This window comes from Rhinolophus sinicus, chromosome 4, assembly GCF_057876585.1.
Source record: "Rhinolophus sinicus isolate RSI-liver-muscle chromosome 4, RSI-T2T, whole genome shotgun sequence".
NCBI lineage: Eukaryota > Metazoa > Chordata > Mammalia > Chiroptera > Rhinolophidae > Rhinolophus > Rhinolophus sinicus.
In genome coordinates this window covers 78045878-78066727 of record NC_142504.1, presented here as the reverse complement: position 1 = coordinate 78066727, position 20850 = coordinate 78045878, and the positions used below count along the sequence as shown (strand labels likewise).

General features: G+C 41.8%; 1 protein-coding gene across 10 annotated transcripts in view; it reads left to right on the top strand.

Annotated features, from left to right (window-relative positions):
- The first annotated feature begins 12728 nt into the window (after nt 1–12728).
- ANKRD29 (ankyrin repeat domain 29) overlaps nt 12729–20850 on the top strand; it is a 45773-nt gene continuing 37651 nt past the window's right edge. For 9 of the 10 annotated variants that reach the window (XR_012498779.2, XM_074340231.2, XM_074340230.2 and 6 more), the window contains exon 1: nt 12729–12881. Coding sequence is in view for 8 of the 10 variants with exons in the window: in XM_074340231.2 (XP_074196332.2) it covers nt 12861–12881 (21 nt within the window). In the remaining 2 variants the exon portion in view is untranslated. The remainder of the gene's footprint in view (nt 12882–20850) is intronic. The other variant, XM_074340229.2, reaches the window with a different exon arrangement.

Below are 20850 nucleotides of genomic sequence, written 5' to 3'. Positions count from 1 at the left end.
GGCCTCCAGTGAACCATGCCTCTGAGAATTCCTGCCTTTGTGTTGTGCCTTCCACATTGAATCTGAGTTTGGTCATGTGACTTGCTTTGGCAAATAAGACATTAGCAAGTGCGATGCAAGCAGAAATTTGATAAGCACTTGTCATCTTAGAATTCTCCCTCTTGGAAATCAGATTCCATGCTGTAAGGAAGTCCAACTAGCCTGCTGGAGAAAAGAGATATGTAGAAAGAGGTCCTGGAATATGTGAGACCATGCAAGGCACATGAGTAAAGTCAGCTTATTACAGCCCCATTTAAACCATCCAGTAAAGGCACCTGCATGAGAAACCCCAGTGGAGACCAGCAGAAGTGCACAGCTGAACCCAGCCCAGATTGCTGAACCATGAGCAAATAAAGAGTTGTTGTTTTAAGCCACTGATTTTAGCGTTGGTTTATTGTGTACTAATACACAACCACAACACTCAGAATTTTGTCTCTTCTAATTCATCAATATGAACTGAAAAATATCACCTACTATTTGCAGGTTCCATTCTTAAATACTTTGAGTCAGATTAAAAGTGAAACATAGACTATTGTTTATTAATTAGGGTGAGGAAGTTTTTACTTCTAGACACTTCTTAGAAATTGGGATTTTAGAATTTGACTTTCACATTTAGAATTTTTGTCTATGTAGTTAATGTCTTTAAAACAAATTAAGTTTATCTCTCCTTACTTTTTCTTTGTCTTTTCTGGCTTTTGCTCCTGGTTCAGTATCTAGGGAAAAGAAGAATTTGATCTCATGAGTTTTTGTGCCCTTTTTTACTCTTGCCAAAATGCTCTGTTAACTTCATTACAAGTCAAAGAAAAAAAAAGTTCTTGTGAATATGTTTTCTGCCACAGCATCAAGAACAGTGCCAGAAAGGACAGTTCTATAAAAATAGATTTCTTCGTTCTGTATCTATGTGAATTTCACACAGTCGGATACTTCTTTTGTAACTATCTGTAAGTCTAAGTTTTCCTCTGAAGGTAGGTTTTTGATTATTTGTGATCCTCCCTCTCAAGCATAGCGTTGGCCTCGTATTTTCCCTCAGTTTGGTGTTATAGTTTACATTTCCTTCTTTCATTCTTTATGTGCCTTTTATAGGTTGATCTTTGAAGGAAGCATTTCTCCCTTATTTCTTAGTTAGGAAAGTGTGGTTTACCTTGAATCAAAGAGCTTGTTTAAGAATTTCAACAAGCATTAGAAATTCCATTACCATGATATGTTAAAAAAACAAAACAAAAAACAATAACAATTGAAGAAAAAAGCAGCAAGAGCTGATTTTTCAGTTGTTGAGGTGGTTTCAGGGTGGTCATGCCTGGTTTAAATCAGTGCTACTCGAAAGGTGTTCTGTGGACCAGTCCATAAACTGTTGTTGCAATGAGAAAAGTATAAAAATTAAGTGTTTATAAACTTTTTTAGCACTCTTATATTTTATAAAATTATATTATATTTTATAAAATTCTATATTATTGCATATAGACATGAAATTATGTGATCATTTTTCTCATAACCCAGTTTTATTTTACATTAAAAAATATTGGTCAACAATGGATTGAAATTTTTTTAATGGTTTTTCTTCACAAATAGTTAAAGAAGCACTAGGCTAAATGACCTCTCCAAATGACCTTACAGCCACCAGGCTGAGACAAGATAGGACCCAGAGTAGGCAGTCAAAAAACATTTGTTGATAGATTGATTTTTCCTTGATGCATAGTTTCTAATCCTATGATGCTCTGATATTATGTTAAATCTTTACCACTCACTCAATTGTACATACAAGTACAAGAAGTCAGAGTTTTACAACCTTTTTTATAAGGACGTGACATAACCTGCCTAAGTCTCTTAGCTTATGAGTAATAAATTATACCCAAGTTTAGAGAACTCAGAAGAAATGACACGTATGCTAAAGTTAAAATTAGCTTTCACTTACTCCACAATAGCATCTACTGATTTAGCTGCCTTTGAGCAGAGAGATGGGTGTAAGGTGTTCAACTCAATGTAAGGACTAAATCCATGACTCATTTGTTATGAAGAATAAATGCATCGTTGGGTTATATCGGGTGAAAGCCACTCCTTACTCTTCTTACAGGAAGTCAGACTCCTTGAAGTTGTGTGTCTTCAAAATTGCTCTCTATTCTAGAGGACCTTTACTAACTCAGGTTTCAGATTAAAGGGGCCTGAATGTATAGCAGGTATTACATTCTTCCCCAATGGCACATCAGCCTCAGGGCAGTCTTGCTGTTGGTTTTGCTCTGACATGTACCCCAGTCCCATTAATTGGGTTATTGCTCCCTTCCTGTGTGATTTTAGGCAAGCCACTTAGTCTCTATATGTTTTGGATCCCTCATCTGGAAAAAATAACCAAAAAACAAAATGCGGACAAGGACACTGTGAAGGTTAAATGACATGAGGTGTGTGAACATCGCTGCAGGATTGGACTGACCCCAGTTGCCCTTCACCTTGCCCCTCGCTGCTCCCCTGACCAAGCTTCCACCATGCAGTGTAGTATAATGGTTAACCCATCGTCCATAGAGTTACAGATATGGAGTTAAGTCCCAGCTCCCCCATCTACCAGTTTCTGTGACTTTGGGTAAGTTTTTTAACCTCTTTAAGTCTCGGTTTCTTCGTCTGAAAATTTTACCTATGGCATGAGATTTGTGAATATTGAATGAAGCCATCATTATAAAGTATCTAATGCAAAGCCCACATATAGGTAGTATGCTTCCACTAGCTATTGATATTTTTATGGCCAGTTCTGGAAACAGAGCTCAAGATCTGTTGTGTCTGAATTTCTGTCCCAGCTCCTGCCTAGGATTCTGATTTCTCAGAACCCAGAAGCTTTCTTTGCTCTTTCCATTAAGCATCAGTCCTTAGAGATCACATTTCTACTTCTACCTGCTGACCTCCTCTACTGGATGTATCATGTTTCCACGAAAATAAGATCTAGCTGGACAATCAGCTCTAATGTGTCTTTTGGAGCAAAAATTAATATACAACCCAGTCTTATTTTACTATAATATAAGACCAGGTCTTATCTAACATAATATAAGACCAGGTCTTATGTTAATTTTTGCTCCAAAAGACGCATTAGAGGTGATTGTCTGGCTAGGTCTTATTTTCAGGGAAACATGGTAGCTCCCTGCTGCCCACTTTTTGTCTTGCCCGAGCCTCAGAGTTTTGGAGGGATTGTCAGGAGTCCTATGGAAGCTCTCACTGCCCTGAGATCCTCTGGTCAGCTTGTCTGCCTTGCCCACCACCTACTGTCTCCCCCCAGACCCTCAGAACATGGCACCAACCTCCAGGCTTCTTTACTTTTTGTCGAGGGCTCCCTGGGTCCCTGCCCCCTCGGTGAGCTGGACTAACCCTGGGATTGAGCCAGAGTGGACTGGTCCTCAGTCCACCTGCTGAGTCCTATATGTGACAGGACTTTCTATGGAACAGCTCAGGGCATTGATCCCATCCTGGATTGGCATAGCACCGTGGTGTCATACTGCTGGCGCCAGACTGAAGGCAGATATGTTAAGAACCATTGTGTAGAAACCATGTTTGATTGTGGCTCTTCTGGGAACTTCTGCCAACACTTCTCTTTCCAGTAAAATCACTTGGATTTCTCCCCTATACCCTTCCACTTTTTGTTTAGGGTTCCTTCTATAGCTCCCTTCAACTTGCTGGGGGAACTGAGAATCCCACACCTACATAAAAGGCATCAAAGCCAGCAGGGCCTGATGAAGGGCTGTGACCTCAGCTTAGTTTAAGTTTTACCTCTGGGGGAATGGAAAGTATAAGGGGAATCCTGTACAAGCATAAGGTCCCTCCTTCGACTTCAAAATTCCAGAGCACCCTCCCACCGATACACACACACACACAACTTACATATACATACACAGAGTATCAGTTAATTTAACACACACAGAGACACAAATAAAGAATGAGTTATGGCCCCTTAGCAATAACTTTCAGGACCCCCAGGCACCTTCCAACTCCATGCTGGGAACAAGTCATGAGAGGTCTTTTGGGGGAGGGGTGGGCAGGCTCTCTTTTCAGTGAAGCCATAATGATTGTTCTACCAGGCAGTAGCGAAAATAGAGTGATGTTTTTTATTGCCTACTCAGTGGCCTCTCTTACAAGCTAGTGGCCATATGCCTCAGATTGCTGAATAAGAGAAGAACTACACAAACACAGATTCCAAATCTCATTAGAGAAAAGAATGTCAGAAACGTTGGTTCCATATCTGAGAAGCTTGTGGATCCTCAGATCATCTATGAGAATTCTTTTATTCATTCATTCACTCATTCATTCAGAAATGCTCAGTGAGTACCTACTACGTGTTGGGGGTAGGACTTAGCATTGGGGCTGCAAAGAGAATGAGGTGAACACGGTTCCTGATTCCACGTGGCTTATAATGTTCAGTCTCACCGAAGTTCCTGTAACACTACAGTCCCACCCTACCCCTAAGCTGTAAGAAGCCCACCCAGGAACACTCACTGAAAGAATGAGTATCCTGCCACACTTGAGATTTACATAGTTTTTGAGACACAATTTCGTACATTGCTACACAATGCCAAATAAGGACCCCCAAAGTCAAATGCTAAGAAAAATATTATATTCTGCATTTTTAATGGTGGAGGAATGAATTTGTTTTCTCCACAAACAAGATTAAATTTGAAGTTCATTCTTGCTCCCATGTAAGGCTGTGAGAGAATTTCCATAGCATGAGAGTCTTCTAGCCCATTTTCCCTAAGGACTAAACTCAGCATTTTTGGCTTCTCTTAAACCGTTTTGGTTCAAGTAAAGATTAAGCAAAACAAGTGCCAACTTTGCAACTAATTTAGAACTAAGTCTGTATGTGTCTGCTACATGTTTGCCCATATGGGTTTAGCAATTTGATAATAAAATGTAAGACTGAGATTTCAGTTGGTTAGCATTCAGGGTTCTCATTATATTAAAATACAATGTTCTTGCATGGATACTTTAAAGCCTCAGTGGAATGTTGAAAGCGGCTTCAGTTAGGAGGCACCACTTCTGGGCCATCCATAATAGATGCTTTTATTCCCAAGGGCCAGATTAGTGATAGGGTACTTTCCAATTATTAACTCTCTTTAAACAAATGTTGGAAGCCGAGAAAGCTGAGAGAGTTACTCAATAATGCTAAACATCCAAATGAAAATCAAACACTTCAGGCAAAATCTAGACATCTGACTGGGAGATGAAGTCTCCTGCAGCTGGCATTTCTGCCACAGTTCTCAGTCCACTGAGTCCCAGAAACACTGCCACATATAGCTCACAGTTCATCATGGAAAGTTTTAGACTGCAAAGCATTTGATGGAGCAGTGCCAAAGGCATCTGGCCCCCAAGAGAGCATCGTCGAGGCTTATCACGGAAGTGAAGGAAATCTAACATCTTGTTAAATCACTATAATGGATAATAAAAGCAAACTTACTAGTGTGTACCAAAATTCAAAGAGTGAAAAACAACTGGTTGGCTATTGGCTACTTGGGGGAAAGTTGGGCCATTTTGTTAAGTTTCTGTGTCATTGTGGCCCTCCTGCTCCCTAGGGAAAAGGGGTACAGTGGAATCTTCATACAAAGCCACAACACCAGGACCAGGATTTAGGATCATGTCATCCTTTAATATCAGATTCAAGAAATTTTTAATTATTTTCATCAGGATAATAGTGGCATTGATTTTTTTACTGAGGTGTAATTGGCATAACATTATGTTAGTTTCAAGTGTATAATGCAATAATGACCACCACAGTAAGTCCAGTAAGCATCCGTCACCATATATGATTACAAATGTTTTTTCTTGTGATGAAATCTTTTAAGACACACTCTGCTAGCTCCTTTCAAATATACAGAGGGTACCCAAAAAATGTATACACATTTTAAGAAAGGAAAAAACTATTAAAATTGTAATACTCAATACATACCAATAACAAAAGATGAACACAAGTCACGTTTGACTTCTGCAATTACAAGAGGTGCTCAAAGTGGTTACCATCAGCGTCCAGACACTTCTGATTACGGCAAACTTACTGCTTAAGCAATGCTGACAAAAGTGTCCACTTGTATACATTTTTTGGCACCCCTGGTACAATACAGTATTATTAACTATCGCCACTATGCTGTATATTACATCCCTATGACTTATTCATTTTATAACTAGAAATTTGTACCTTTTGAGTCCCTTCACCCATTTTGTTTACCTCCCACACACACACCTGCAACCTCAGGCAACCACCAATCTTTTGTCTGTATCAATGAACTTGTTTTTTGTTTGTTTTGTTTTGTGTTTTAGATTCCGCATGTGTGAGATAATATCTTTTTCTGTCTTATTTTACTTAGCATAATGCCTTAAGGGTCCATCTGTGTTCTTACAAAAGGTAAGATTTCATATTTGTATGGCTGAATAACATTCCATTGAATACATATATACCACATGTTCTTTACCTATTCACACTTCAATGATCATTTACATTGTTTCCATGCATTGCCTACAGTGATTATGGGGGTGCATCCATCTTTTCAAATTAGTGTTTTCATTTTTTTCAGATAAATACCAAGAAATGGAATTGCTGGATCATATGGTAGTTCTATTTTTAATTTTTTGAGGCACCTCCATACTGTTTTCTATAGTAACTGCACCAATTTACATTCCCACCAACAGTGCACAAGTGTTCCCTTTTCTCCACATTCTTGACAACACTTGTTATTTCTTGTCTTTATGACAATAGCCAATCTAACAGGTGTGAGATGATAGATAGCTCATTGTGGTTTTGATTTGCATTTCCCTGATGATTAGTGATACTGAGCATCTTTTCATGTACCTGTTGGCCACCTGTATGTCTTTTTTTGGAAAAAAAATTGTCTATTTAGATGTTCTGCCCATTTTTTAAGTCAGATTGTATTTGTTGTTGTTTTTTATTTTGCTATTGAGTTATATGAGTTTTTTAAATATATTTTGGGTATTAACCCCTTATCAGATATATGATTTGCAAACACTTTCTCCCATTCAGTTGGTTGAAGAATGGCATTAATTTTAAATTATTTTCCATTCATGCATGCACAGATTCATTCAATTTACATTTTTGACATAATAATAGCAATGACAATAATAATAATAGCTAGCATTCAATGGGCAGTTGTCAGGCACAATGCTACAAGCTTTATATGCATTAAATTAATTTAATCACCACAGCAATCCATGAGAAAGATTATATTATTATCTCCATTTAATAGATGAAGAAATCAAAATTTAAGGAGATTAAGTATTAGTTTAAATCATATGAAATTGCTGATAGTTGCCTAATTTTGACCTGTTAAAATGGAAGTTCATGTGATTTTTGACCTAGAAAACTAGAAATTTCTTATAGGCCAACTCAAAAGTTTTTCCAAGATTAGGAAGTTAGTAAGAGATCCAAAGTTCTGCTCTTAACAACTTATCAATACCACTTATTATGTGCCAGAAACCAGGAGAGTTTCTGCGAATACAAATGTGGAAGGGTTGTTTTCATGAATGTTAACCATCTATACATTATGATTTTAAAACATACTTGGTAATATTTTGTAATTTCTCCTGCTTATTCTTCCTTACCCTAGTCTCCATGTCAAATAAAATAAGCTAGTGGATTCTACTAAAATTGTTGTTCAATTAATAATAACAATTAAGGTTGCTCAAAAATCACATTTTTTTGGCAGGTTAGTTTTTGTTTTTTATTTTGCCGCAGTGGGTATTGTTGTGGTTGCTATTGATAATGTTGTAGTTTTCTTTGAACCTCTCTGAATCACACAAAAATTGTGTACTTATGTCTTGGAGTCGTTCCACTCTCCCTTCCTGGGATTCTTTTTTTTTTTTTTTTAATTAAAACCTTTATTAACAGGTGCTTGCAGTTTGTTGACTTTCTTGAAAAACATCAAGTTGTAAACTTTTATTACAAATTAAAAATGAAGTTCTCAAAAATCTCAACTTGACCAGATATGAAATTTAAAAACCTTTAAAGGTGTATTGAGAAAAAAACTGGCTTTTTGTTTTTAAATTAAAAAACACATTTTTCATTACCTAAAGGAGACGTCTTCAGATAAAAATAATAGAAACCCCATGCTGCATAGATAATGCAGACAGTTCTAGTTATCTGGTTAATGGGCAAAAAGCAAGCACTTAAGGTCTTTAGCTCCAATCTTTTGTTCATTTCTTCTTGTTGCATGACGAAACCAGATGATGGTAGAAATGGTAACCCAGCATTTACTTGGTCCCGCCCTCTCAGCCTCAGGAGCTGGCGAATTTTCAGCTGATGGAGCGGCTGCTTTTGTCTCTTTGCCATTTTGCGGTTTAGGGTTTTCTGGGCGTCTGCGTCGGTAATGGAAATTACGGCGGTGCCAACATTGAGGTGGTTGCTGACCTTCGGTCTCATCTCCTTGATTTTCCTTATCTTCTTACTGCCATCCTCTCTAGGCTGTCTTTAGCGAGGAGAGCTCCTATGAATCGTGGTCTATAACCTCAGTACATATTGTCTCACTGGTCTACCTTGTTCTCTTGCACCCTGGTTGTCAGCACGCTCAATCACTTCTCCCTGCAGAGGACGGTTGGAATACTGTGGTGGACGCCCACACGGACTCTGAAGGGAGTAAGGTGGGAACCATCGCCTGCAGTTAGGTCAGTACTGTTGAGCCTGGCCTTCTGGAGCACTCTTCATCCCTCATTTTCCCCCCATTCTGGTAATTCTGCGGATAATTGCATGGAGGACACCTGTGACGTGGATAGCACCTAAAAGTTGTTATCTTGGCCTTTTTTTCTCTTCCTTTTATATTCTGGGCTCGTCATCTGAAAAAAAATAATAATAATTTGACTAGGCTAAAAAATCCCACCTTAAGAATATTGAGTAGACAACAAAGGTAGGGATATTGCCTATCAAAGGTAATAATTAAAATCTAGGAGTATGGCTTGCATTTAGTGCTCCAGTCCCTTCTTCTTGCACTGTTAGCAATTCATTTATTCTGAGGGATATTATCTATAACCCTAAGGTCAGAAAATGCAGAATGGGAAACTTCTTTCTGACATTTACTCAACAAACATCTGCGTACAAACCTGGTAAGACAGCATAATGGAGGGAGGAGTTCCACTCTCAAACGTGCCTGGGTTCAAGTGCCACTTTCCTACATTTGGTCCTTGTGGTCATGAACAAATTTCTCACCCACTCTGAGTCTCAGTTGCATCATCAATAATAGCATTCCCATAGGATTGGAGTGAGAATAAAATTCCGTACGATGTTAAAAATGCTCGCCAGCACATAATGAACATTAATCAACGTGGCCTACATTTCTGACCCGTTGTCCCCCACCCCCTTGCTTCCATTCTAACTCTGTATCAGAACTTTTAACATAAAGTGCCTTAAATAACAAGAGTTCTAGGGGCAGGGCAGCCCCAGTTGGTCAACACAGACCTTAGTGACACCATCTATTTGTTCTGCCACCCTCATGGGATGGCTCCCCTCATGATCACAAGGTGGCTGCAGCATTTCAGGCATCAGAGCCATACAGGACAGTGTCCCAAGCAAGAAAGGACTTTCTCCTCCTGGGTTTCTCTCTTAGAAACAATGAAACCTTTCTCAGATGCCCCCAGAACACCCCCTCTTGTGTCTCAGAGGTCAGAATTTGTCACATGCCCACACCAGCCTAAATGAGAGAGCTTTGGACAGAAAAAAGGGTTGTGCTCCCTGAAATATATCCCATGATGGAATGCGGTAGATACCTGAGCATATCTAACGTTTTGATAGGGAAAGGGAAGGGGGAAATAGACGGTGGGGCAGATCACTCAATGCGGTGTCTGCTGCATTCCCCACTAAATGAAGCCTCCTCTAGAGAGAGGGCTCAGTAGATCAGCCTGACCTACTTCACAGTTCTGTCTAGAGCAAATCCTGTTGGAGCATAAACTGGGACAGTGCAAAATCAAGGCCAAATACACTACAGTCTGTGCTAGTGTGAACCCAATGTCATAATGAGTATGGCCTCATTTAAGATGAACATGGATGTCTATGCATTTGAGTCACAGATGTCTGTGGAAGGAGTGGTGGGCCTTCTGACCCAGTAGATATAAAGAACACTATCCCTTGAAAATAAATGATAAGTTTTGACCACATACCATCTCCAGCCACAAACTAGCTCCTGAAGAAAATGAAAGACATATAAGACACAAAGACTGATTTTGAAGAATTTAAACTCTGCTGGAAGAGCCAAGTAACAGAAGTGAATTTGAGAGCAATACCAAACATTCTAGAATGAAGGGCTCAGGGATATTGTGCAGAGTGGAATTAAGGCAGGAGCTCAACAAAGTTGGGAGAGAGATGGCTGAGGGGCAGGGTGCAGGAAGGGGACCTGGGCTGGGAGTAACCCCGGGTAGGTCAGGATTTGGGTTAGGACAGACAGGAGAGGGGAGAGAGAAGAGAGCAACAGGTATAGGAGGGAGGGTGGTAACAAGGAGAATCCTCTGACAAGGATAGAGACACTGTTGGAGTAGTGAAAAATGATTTGGATAGTTAGGTGTTAAACCTGGTGGACCACTCCTAAGTTTTGGAGTAGGCCACTTTAGAAGGCGTTACTGGCTGTGATCATGAGGGTTTTATTCTGGTTGGGGGCTTTTTTATAAGATGCGCTTAGCCAGGTGTGTGGGATGGTATGCAGGCACATTCTTTCCTGTGACTGACAAGAATCCCATCAGCAGCCTGGCCCAAGATGCACTGCCAAAAACAACTTGGAGCAGCAAGTGTGGTAGTGGAAAGGAAACAGGTTTTGGAGCCAGACAGACTTAATTAAAGGTCTAGCCCATCACTCATTAGCAAATTACTTCATCTCTCAGAACCTTAGTTTTTTCATCTATGGGATGGGCATAATCCCCACCTCATAGGATTTTTTTTTTTAAGGAAAGCACCTGGTACATAGATCGCACTCAAAATGTTAATTTTTTTTCCTTTCTTCTTTCTGTTTATCAAAACTATTAAAGCAAAACCTCCAATGCTTGATCTTATCTAATAATGTGTGGCAACTTCAAAACTGTCTCATCCACACTCAAAGCTAGGAAAAGGTTTTGAGTCTTTCTTGATTTAAAAACTGAAATTTTCTATCAAATTTTGGAATTTTTATTTTTTAATTATTTTAAACAAAAATTAATACAATTTAGCCATAATGGGTAGACATTTTTATTGTCATTATTAACTTTTATGTGTAGTTTTATTTTTTAACTTATAAATTAAATATTCATTACAAATTCAGTTGAGAAGATTGAAGGAGGCACAAAGGTGAGGTGGAGAAAGAGTGGATTCCCACAGTGCGAGGGTGAGAGACAGCCACTTTAACTCTGAACTTTCTAGAAAGGCTACTATTGCCTTTTATAGTATTTTTTTTTTAATTAAATTTATTGAGGTGACAATTGTTAGTAAAATTACATAGATTTCAGGTGTACAATTCTGTATTACATCATCTATAAATCCCATTGTGTGTTCATCACCCAGAGTCAGTTCTCCTTCCCTCACCATATATTCGATCCCCCTTACCCTCATCTCCCACCACCCACCCCCCACCCCCCTTACCCTCTGGCAACCACCAAACCTTTTTATAGTTTAAAACAATACAGTTTTTCAATTAAAAAGATATGATTCTCCCACTTTCATTTCCCCCAAACCAACCCTGGGCAGGCAGCAAGCAATATGTATCGGACTACAGCACAAGGCCAAGAGGAGAAGGTGACTGGTGTAATCAAAAGGAGAACTATGAGTATACAGTGTTTCAAATTTTGCCCTTAATCTTCAAAGGGAAAAATAGCACTTATTACTCATTCATTCAAAAGGTTTGTTTCCTGGATCTTTCCCCGGGAGGGAAAAAATAAATATAAAACCAGATTTTTTTTGAAAAGGAAGAGAAAGGAAAAAAATTTAGAAAGAAAAGAAAAGAAAGGAAGGAAGGAAGGAAGGAAGGAAGGAAGGAAGGAAGGAAGGAAGAAAGAAAGAAAGAAAGAAAGAAAGAAAGAAAGAAAGAAAGAAAGAAAGAAAGAAAGAAAGAAAGAAAGAAAGAAAGAAAGAAGAAAATAGTTATTAGAAAGGGTGGTGGGATGATGGTGAATTTCTTTTTATGTTTCATTTATATCATCACATTTGTGCTACAAGGGAGGTTAAGAGTCAATCTGATGCAGATCACGTTCTTTTGAAAGAAGTGTATTTGTGAGTGTGTGTGTGTAGTGTGTATATGTGAATGTGAACCTGCCTGAACCTGTGTGTGAAATACGCAAAGGCACAGTGTGTGCGTAGTTTGGAATGCGTGTGTGTGTAAGGGGAATGTGGATGCTCATGGAGTGTGTGTATTGAGAGTGTGAGTGTGTGAGAAGTGTCAGTGTGTGGATAGTATTGTGTGTGTGGAACGTGGAGAGAGTACAGAGTTTGGAGTGTGTGAGGGTAAGTGCATGTGAGAGAAGTGTGGGTGTGAGGGCGTGAGTGTGCAGTAGTGGTGTACATGAACGTGTGTGTGTGTGTGTGTGTGTGTGTGTGTGTGTGTGGCGAGCACATTGCGTGCAGAGTTTGGAGTGTGAGGCAGGTATGAGGAGGGCAGGCGTGTGTGCACCCCCCCGCCCCTCCTTTACCCTCCCCTCCCCTCCCCTCCCCTCCCCTCCCCTCCCCCCACTCCCCCTTGCCCTCCCCTCCTGCCTGCAGCGGCTGCTGCGGGACAGGGCGGAGGCGGGAGCGCGCCGCGCCGCGGAGGCCGCCCCTCTGCGGAACGCGGCGGGAGAAGGGTGGTTGAGTTGGGGCGGGCGCTCAGAGCCGGAAGCGCGCCCGTCCCGCTGGGGCGGCCGCGGGCATGTGCAGGATGTCCTTCAAGGTGAGCACCGCGGGCTCCGGGAGGGAGTGCCGGGCGGAGCGAGAGACCTGCGGCGGCAGAGCCCGCACGCAGCGACCGCCCAGCCGCCGCAGCGGAGCCCGCAGGGTGGGGTGGGCGCCGCCCTGGGTGCGGGCGGGGGACTGGAGGAAGCTACCAGGCTGGGATGTCTCCTGTGGTTTGTAGTTTGGTTTGTGTGGGCTTTGCTCGAAGAGGCTTTCGATACTTACGGCTGCAGGTCTGGTGAGCCTGGCCGCAGGGCGAAGGGGCGGCGGGGACTGTCGCCGGGGTAACAGTCGGGGGCGGGGGCGGGGAAGAAGGCCTTGAGCATCGCTTTCCTGCGTCCGCACCTGCGTCTGGATCCTGGTCCTCATTTCGGAATGCCAGCAGTACCGCTGCTGCCTCCTCACCAAAGTACTTAGCTCTTTTGGACACTGAAGCTGAGTGACCAGCACAGAGTGGAACTGCAGTCCATTACCAGGCGTCGGTGTCCAAAGGAGTCTTCTCTTAAGAGTTCATTAAAGTCATTCCATTATACCTCCTCTTTTTAAGGATGAAAGTCAGGTTAACTGATTTGCCTTTATTGAAAAATTTTAATAAAAATAATAATTAAAATGTATTGAGCACTTAAAATGTGCCTGCTGACTCTGAACCAAGGGCATCAAGGCGCATCTTCTGAACCTCAGGAAGACCCATGAGATGGTACTTTCGTGGCTCTTTTCTTTTTTGAAACAAGAAAACTAAAACATGGAGAAGTTAACTCCTCCTACAGTCCTGCAGCCAGTAAATGAATGGTGTTAAGATTGAAATCCTAGTGTGTCTGGCTCCAAAACCACTATAATCCCATCTCCTACAAGTAGCTCATGTAAGCAGAGGAATGACATGGTGAGATTTGCACGTTAGAAATATCTCTGGCTATAGTTTGGAGAAGAGAGTGGAGCTAGGACCCAATCAGGAGGATGTTGGGGTCATCTTATTAAGTGGTACTGGACTAGGGCATAGGTGTCAAAGATAGAAGAAGGTAGACAAATATGAGTCATTTAAAAAATTTAAATCTGCAGAGTTCAGTAACTCCGATGTTTTACGTGGAGTTAGGGAAGGCCAGAGAGGTGAAGCGAAAACGTTCAGCTTGGGATGTGTAAAGTTTAAGGATTGATGAGAGTCCAAGTAGAGATGTTGTTTAGACACATGTACAAACCAGGCGCCCAGGAGGGTAGTCTAGGCAGGAGATAGAGTGAGCACTGTTAAATGGTAATTAAACCCCCAGCAATGTGATTGCCTAGTGAGACCGTGTAAAGGTGGAAAATAAGAGGACTGAGGATCTTGAAGATCAAGACTTAACAATGAGCAGACTAAGAGAAGTCCATTGAAAAAACTGAGCAGCAGCCAGAGATGTATGAGAACATTTAGAAGCATGTGCTGGCATTTAAGCCAAGAATCTCTAGCCTTTCCATAAACATGGAGAGCGACTTGTAGTTAAATACCACGAAGAAATTAAACAGGCAAACAACTGAAAAGTGTCCGTTGAATTTGGTAACAAAACAACCACTAGTGACCTTGATGAGAGCAGTTTCAGTGAAGCGTCGGGTTTAAGAGCCAGGTTGCAATAACTTGAAAAGAAAACAGGTGGAAACCACACGTGTAAAGAACTCTTTCAAAAAATTCTGCAGGAAACAGTGGCTGCAGTGGGGTTCAGACTTGGTCAAGGGTTTGTTTGTTTTCAAATAGTAGAGACTTGAGCGTCTTTAAATGATGATAGACATCTCAACAATAAAGAGACAACCCAATTTTAAAATGGGCAAAGGATATGAATACACATTTCCCTCAAGTATACAAATGGCCAATAAGCTGCTGAAAAGATGCCCAACATTATTAGCCATCAGGGAAATGCAAATCTAAACCACAATGTGATACCACTTCACACCCCCAAGGGTGACTGTAATCAACAAAACAGACAATGAGAAGTGTTGGCAAGGATGTGGAGAAACCCTCCTATGTTGCTGGTAGGAAGGTAAAATGATGCAGTCATATTGGAAAACAGTCTGACCATTTCTGCAAAAAGTTAAACATAGAGTTACCATATCATCCAGCAGTTCCAATCCTAGGTGTATAACCAAAAGAAATGAAAACATACGTTCATGCAAAAACGTATACACAAATGTTCATAACAATATTATTCATAATAGCCAAGAAGTGGAAACAACCCAAATGTCCATCAACTTGATAATAAACAAAGCATAGTATATTTTTAATCAGCTCGGTCTGCCATAACAAAATACTATAGACGGGGTAGCTTAAACAAGAGGAATTTTATGTCTCACAGTGCTGGAGTCCAAGATCAAGCTGCTGACAGATGCAGTGTGTGGTGAGAGCCGTCTTCATGGCTTGCAAACAGCCACCTTGCTATATCCTCAGATGGGGGAGAGAGGAAGCTCTGGTATCTCTTCTTAAAAGGGCACTAACTCTATCATGGGGTCTCCAACCTCATGGCCTAATCTAAACCTAATTACTCCTCAAAGGCCTCACCTCATAATCCCATCACATTGGATGTTATGACTTCAACATAGAAATTTGGAGGGGGGAAGACACAAACCTTCAGTTTATAACATGGTCTGTCCATACAATGGAATATCATTCAACCATAAAAAGAACTGAAGTACTGACACATGCAACATGGATGAACCTTAAAAACATTATGTTAAGTGAAAGAAGCCAGTCATAAAAGGCCACATAGTGTACGACTTCATTTATATGAAATGTCCAGCATAGGCAAATCCATAGAGACAGAAAGTAGATTAGTGGTTGCCAGGGCCTGGAGAAGAATGGGGAGATGGGGTGTGATTGTTTATAGGTACAAGGTTTCCTTTTGGGGTGATGAAATGTTCTGGAATAGTATGGTGATGGTTGTAAAATCTTGAGAATACACTAAAATTACTGAATTACATGCTTTAAAAGGATGGATTTTACAGCTTATAAATTATAGCTCAATACAAAGGTATATTAAAATGACAGTAGGGAGTCCTGAGAAGACTTGGGAGTAGAAGGGATGATGAGCTGAGGGATGAAGTCCTCAGGAGGGGGGCGGGGCAGAGAGTAAGCAGGGCTCATTAATTGTGGGGATTAACCAGACAGGTGGAGAAAAACCTCTTCCATTGGAGTAAAGAAAGGAGGTGAGGTTGAGCGTGGATATTGATGTTTTGTAAAGTGAAGTCTGGGGTGAAGTCGGAATTTGAGGAGGGCAGAAAGGGAAGTGCCAAATTTTCTCTGAAGAACAAAGAATGATCGCGAGGTAACAACTGCCAGGTGAGATGAGGCAGAGGATGAGAAGGTGGTATGGCCTGAGTCTTGAGAAAGCAGAGATTTGTACACCTGACGAAAAGGGCAGTGCCTGGAAGCCAAGTCAGGAGGGCTCAACTCTGTTTCCCACCCTAGGGCTGGTGTGGGAGAAGTCCCAGCCTCTGGCAGGGAGGGGTGCTAATGGCAGGGAGACAGAGGAAGCACTCTGTGCTAGGTTACAGATGAAGAGGAGTTCATTTTCCATGAAGTGGAGTTCCGAAAGGCACAGAAGCAAGGCTTCACGGGGAGGGGAGCAGAGTGCCAGGCCAGTAGACTAAACCTGCATTAGATTATTCTGCCATTTCCATATGTAGTCAGTAATTCTTGTGTAGTGAGAAAGTCAGACTACAAGTTACTTTCATGTGTTATCAGTATTTTATGAATACCAATTTTAGAAATGAAAAAAGGTGACAAGATGGTGCATTTTGTAGCTATTTAATTAAATACTCATTAACTTTGATTACGGAGCCATAGATTGTTTCATTTTCATAGGCCCCTCAAAGGCTCATAGGCCCCAGGCCCTGGGTCTCCACAGCCTTTGTTTAAAAGGCCCAGCATTGCTGGCTGAGTCTGTGGAAGAATAAACAGAGCGTTATAAATCACAGTTTAGCCTCTGCTTGATGACTCATAGTTACCACATGTAGGGCTATTTACTTCTGAACCACATGGACCCCTCTGCATCTATTTTTTAATTCTTCCTCCATTATGCTGTCAGCAGTCACTTCTCCTGGCTATCGGTTTGCCTCTGATAAACTTCCTCTTTCACAATTGGCAACCCCTAATTTGTTTGGGATAGGAAAATAGACACGTGGTCGTTAGAATTATTTTTAAAGTAAAAGCAAACTTAGAGTGCAGGTCTGAGCCTTTTTGTAGACTAAAGTTCATGGATTTCAGTACGTGGACTTTTGACTTTATCGTAGCTATGGGGGCAGAGCCTCAGAAAGTAGTTTCCAGGCTCTCGGCCTCACATAGACAGGTGCTGGCTCAGGTAGTAAATGGCCAACTGTGATTGCACGGCCATCAGGTGTGGCTAGTTGGCCGTCAGCTGTAACCAGTGAGCCATTGGCCACAATATAACTGCTGTGGCTACGCTAGCAGAGAGAGGAAAAAGATGGGGGCTAGCAAGAAGATGGCGGCTGGGCTGGCAAGTGTGGACGGCGGTTTGCGGACAGTGTGGATCCAGCCTCCAGTGAGAGTATAGTGCCGCCAGAGAGAATATAGTGGTATGACTCCCCTACCTATGGCTCCGTGGGTGTTCCTTTTTGGCCTCACCATATCCTGCGTTCTTGTATGGGGAGCGGGAGCAGAGACCCCGCAGGCCTCCCTGCACGACAGTAGCCATTTCACCTACTCAGGACTTATTCTTCAGGGCTGAGGTTGCCAGAAGTCTAACACAGTTGAGGGGTTAGACTCCAACACAGTGAGGGAGGTTACCATAATACAGGAGATATTGCTCGATAAAGAACCACACCTCGGTCTTTCTTAAGCATGTGTTATCCAAGGAGGTAAAGCGTCTCAACACCATGTTTCATCTCAGTGATAGAAACTGCTCAGGCCTTGGCTAGAAGTACAGGAACTTGTGTGTTTCATCCTTGTTCTGAAAGTATGTAAATTATCTCATAATCAACTCTAGTTCACCAATCAGCTGAAATTATTTGGAAGAGCCACAGGAAAATAAATTAACAAAGCCACATATATGTTTTTTCAAACAGCTGCATTGAAATACAAATGACATACCATATAATTCACCCATTTAAAGTGTTCCTTTCAATTTTAGTATATTCACAGCGATACCACCATCAGCATAACCAATGTTATAGTATTTTAATCACCCCCAAAAGAAACCACATACCCATTAGCAGTCACTCTCTATTCCCCTAAACTTCACAGCTTTAGATAACTACTAATCTATTTTCTGTCTCTACAGATTTGCCTATGCTGGACATATATGTGTTAAACAGACTTTAAACATGGTCTTGAGTTCTGAGTTTGGAAATGCTGGTGTTGTGTGGATCCTACATCTAAGACGGAATGCCTGAGGCAAATCACTTTTTCTCTTCAGTTTTCTGTCACTTACAGAAGTGTAACAATACTGACAATACAGGGTTTAGGCTTCTTTAATGTTTATTAAGCATTTGGACATTTTGAAATACTTAGCATGAAGTGGGACAGTGGATTAGAATAGAACAGCCAGTGATACATCAAAAGCATCCTTTTGCACATGGCTTCTCGATCCTTCATTGTATCCTTATTTAATATGGCCTCTAATATCAAAGAAATACATTATTGAACAAAGCTAATGTTCTCTTGATTGAATTAATAGTACACAACTGAAACCCACATTATTCTAAACCCTTTTTTAAACCAATAGTTCAAATCTCTACTCTTTCTTAGCTTTCAATCAGAATTCCAATTCCGTACAAATAACAATTTCCCTCCTACGTTTCCTCTCCCCTTCCTTCCTGTACTTAATTTATGGTAGTGTGCCAATGAATGGTGTATAAACCAAAATTCTGGCAGGAAATGAGGGAAAAAAGAAGAAAATGTGGCATATGTGCTCAATTTTATGCTCAAGATTCTGCTCCATTTTTCTCACGGTATAAGAGATAAGATCTCAGACTTTGGACTCAAACAAATTTGGGTTTGAATCCTGACTTTGTTACTTCGTAACTGAGTAATTCACTCTGGGCCTCAGTTTCCTCATCTTAAAAATGCGCGTAATCATAATACTGCCCTCATGGGGCTGTTTTGGGATGTAAATGCATCAGAACAGTGCAACTGCTTAGCACACTCGCTACCTGATACAGAGCAAGATCCCAGCATTGCCGCTCCTCATGATATTGCCACCAAGGAGCCTCCGGGAGGCTCACTAGCCTCCTTGTAGAGATGAGAAAAATCAAGAAAGAGGTGGTAATAGCATGGTTGGTAAAGTGCTTTGTGATATGCATGAAGCGTTTCCTGTACATTGTCTCCTTTAAAGACTAGAGAACTTGCCCCGGTCCACTCCACAGCGTTTGTGATTTTATGCATATTGCACCTGACGAAGTTCCCCAAGCAATGTGTGTAGACCCCAAAAGAAGGAAGGTCAGAGGACATTCCATCTTGGCAGAAGAGGAGCTTGGAATGAGGACAGGAAGGAGGTCAGTGGGGTCCATGCTGCCTCTGCCTCGATATCTACAGGAGGAGAATTCCGCAGGAAGCAGTGCTGCCTCAGGCACCAGACCCCCGGGGCTGAAGCCTGCCTTGTCATTTCTCAGCTCGTCTGTACAGTGGGATGGTAACAGGACCCATTTCACTGAGCTGATGAGGATTCAATGAGGTCGTATATGCAGATGATATACCAAGTGGCACAGAACAAGCACGTAGTATTAATAGCTCAGAATCCTCCCCTCCAGTAAGGTGTCGGCCACAGTGTGATAGGAGAAGATACCCATTTCTTTACTAGATCTTTATACCTAGATGTCCCATAGGCACCGAAAACTCAGCATGTTCAACGCTGAACTCATCATTTTTTCCCCCAAACCTGTCCTTCGTATGGCATTTCCGACTGTCGTGAATGGCACCACGTCAACCAGGCACTCAAACCAGAAACCTGGGAGTCAGTGCAGACGCCCTCACCCACCTCTCCTGCACACACAGCCTCAGACCAAGACTCTTCAGTGTAACCCTTAAAATTTCTCCAGTCTTGTTGCTTGGACCCTCCTCATCTCGCCCCAACTACTCATGTAGAGCAGTCTCCTAACCCCACAGACTGACCCTCAGTCTGTCCTCCCTGTTCTCCCGCAGGACCTTCCTAAAATGCGAAACCGATAGTCTCTCCCCACCTAAAAATCCTTTCTTGACTCCCCCATGCCCACCAGATTACAGTGCAAACTCCGCTAGCATGGCACAGCCGATCCTTCGATATCTGGCCCTGACTACCTGCCCTACAGCGGCTCCTGCCCTCTTTCCCCTCACACCCTTCACGCCAGCCCTTCCGAGGTAGAGCTGGTTCCCAGACGCTGTGTGGGGCCTCCATGTCTTTGCCTCACCGCCCCGTCAGCCTGGGATGCTCGTCACCCTGTGGCCCCTACTCATCTTTCAGACTCTTCCCAAGAATTCCTTCTCTTTGAAGCCAGCCCTGGCCACCTTCAGGTAGAACTGACCATTCTCTCACCACGAGTATCTGCATTCCTACTCACCTGTAATAACTCTGATGCCTGTTGACATGACTTATTTTCCTACTGGGCCATGAAGCCATTGTGAGCAGAGACCAGGATGACTCACGCTTCTATTCCTAGCCTCTGGCCAGTACCCCTGTCCCCAGCACGTGACCAAGTAAACGAATTCGCCTGGACAAGTATTCTAACAAGCTGTGAGGGCTGTGCATTCATCGCTAGATTTATTATGTTTACTATCAAAGTGCCTTTACGTGTATCAACTCATTTAATCCTCCAACAACACATGAATGAGGTACTACTGTTATTGTTATTCCCATTTCACTGGGGCAGAGAAGTTAAATAACATGCCCAAGTTCATAGAGCTGAGAAGTAGCAGGGTCAAAACTTGAGCTCAGCTCTCTCTTATCCCAAATCATTCTATCGTGCCTCCATCTCCCAGTAAACCAAGCCTTTGAGGGAAAATGAAATGTGTACAG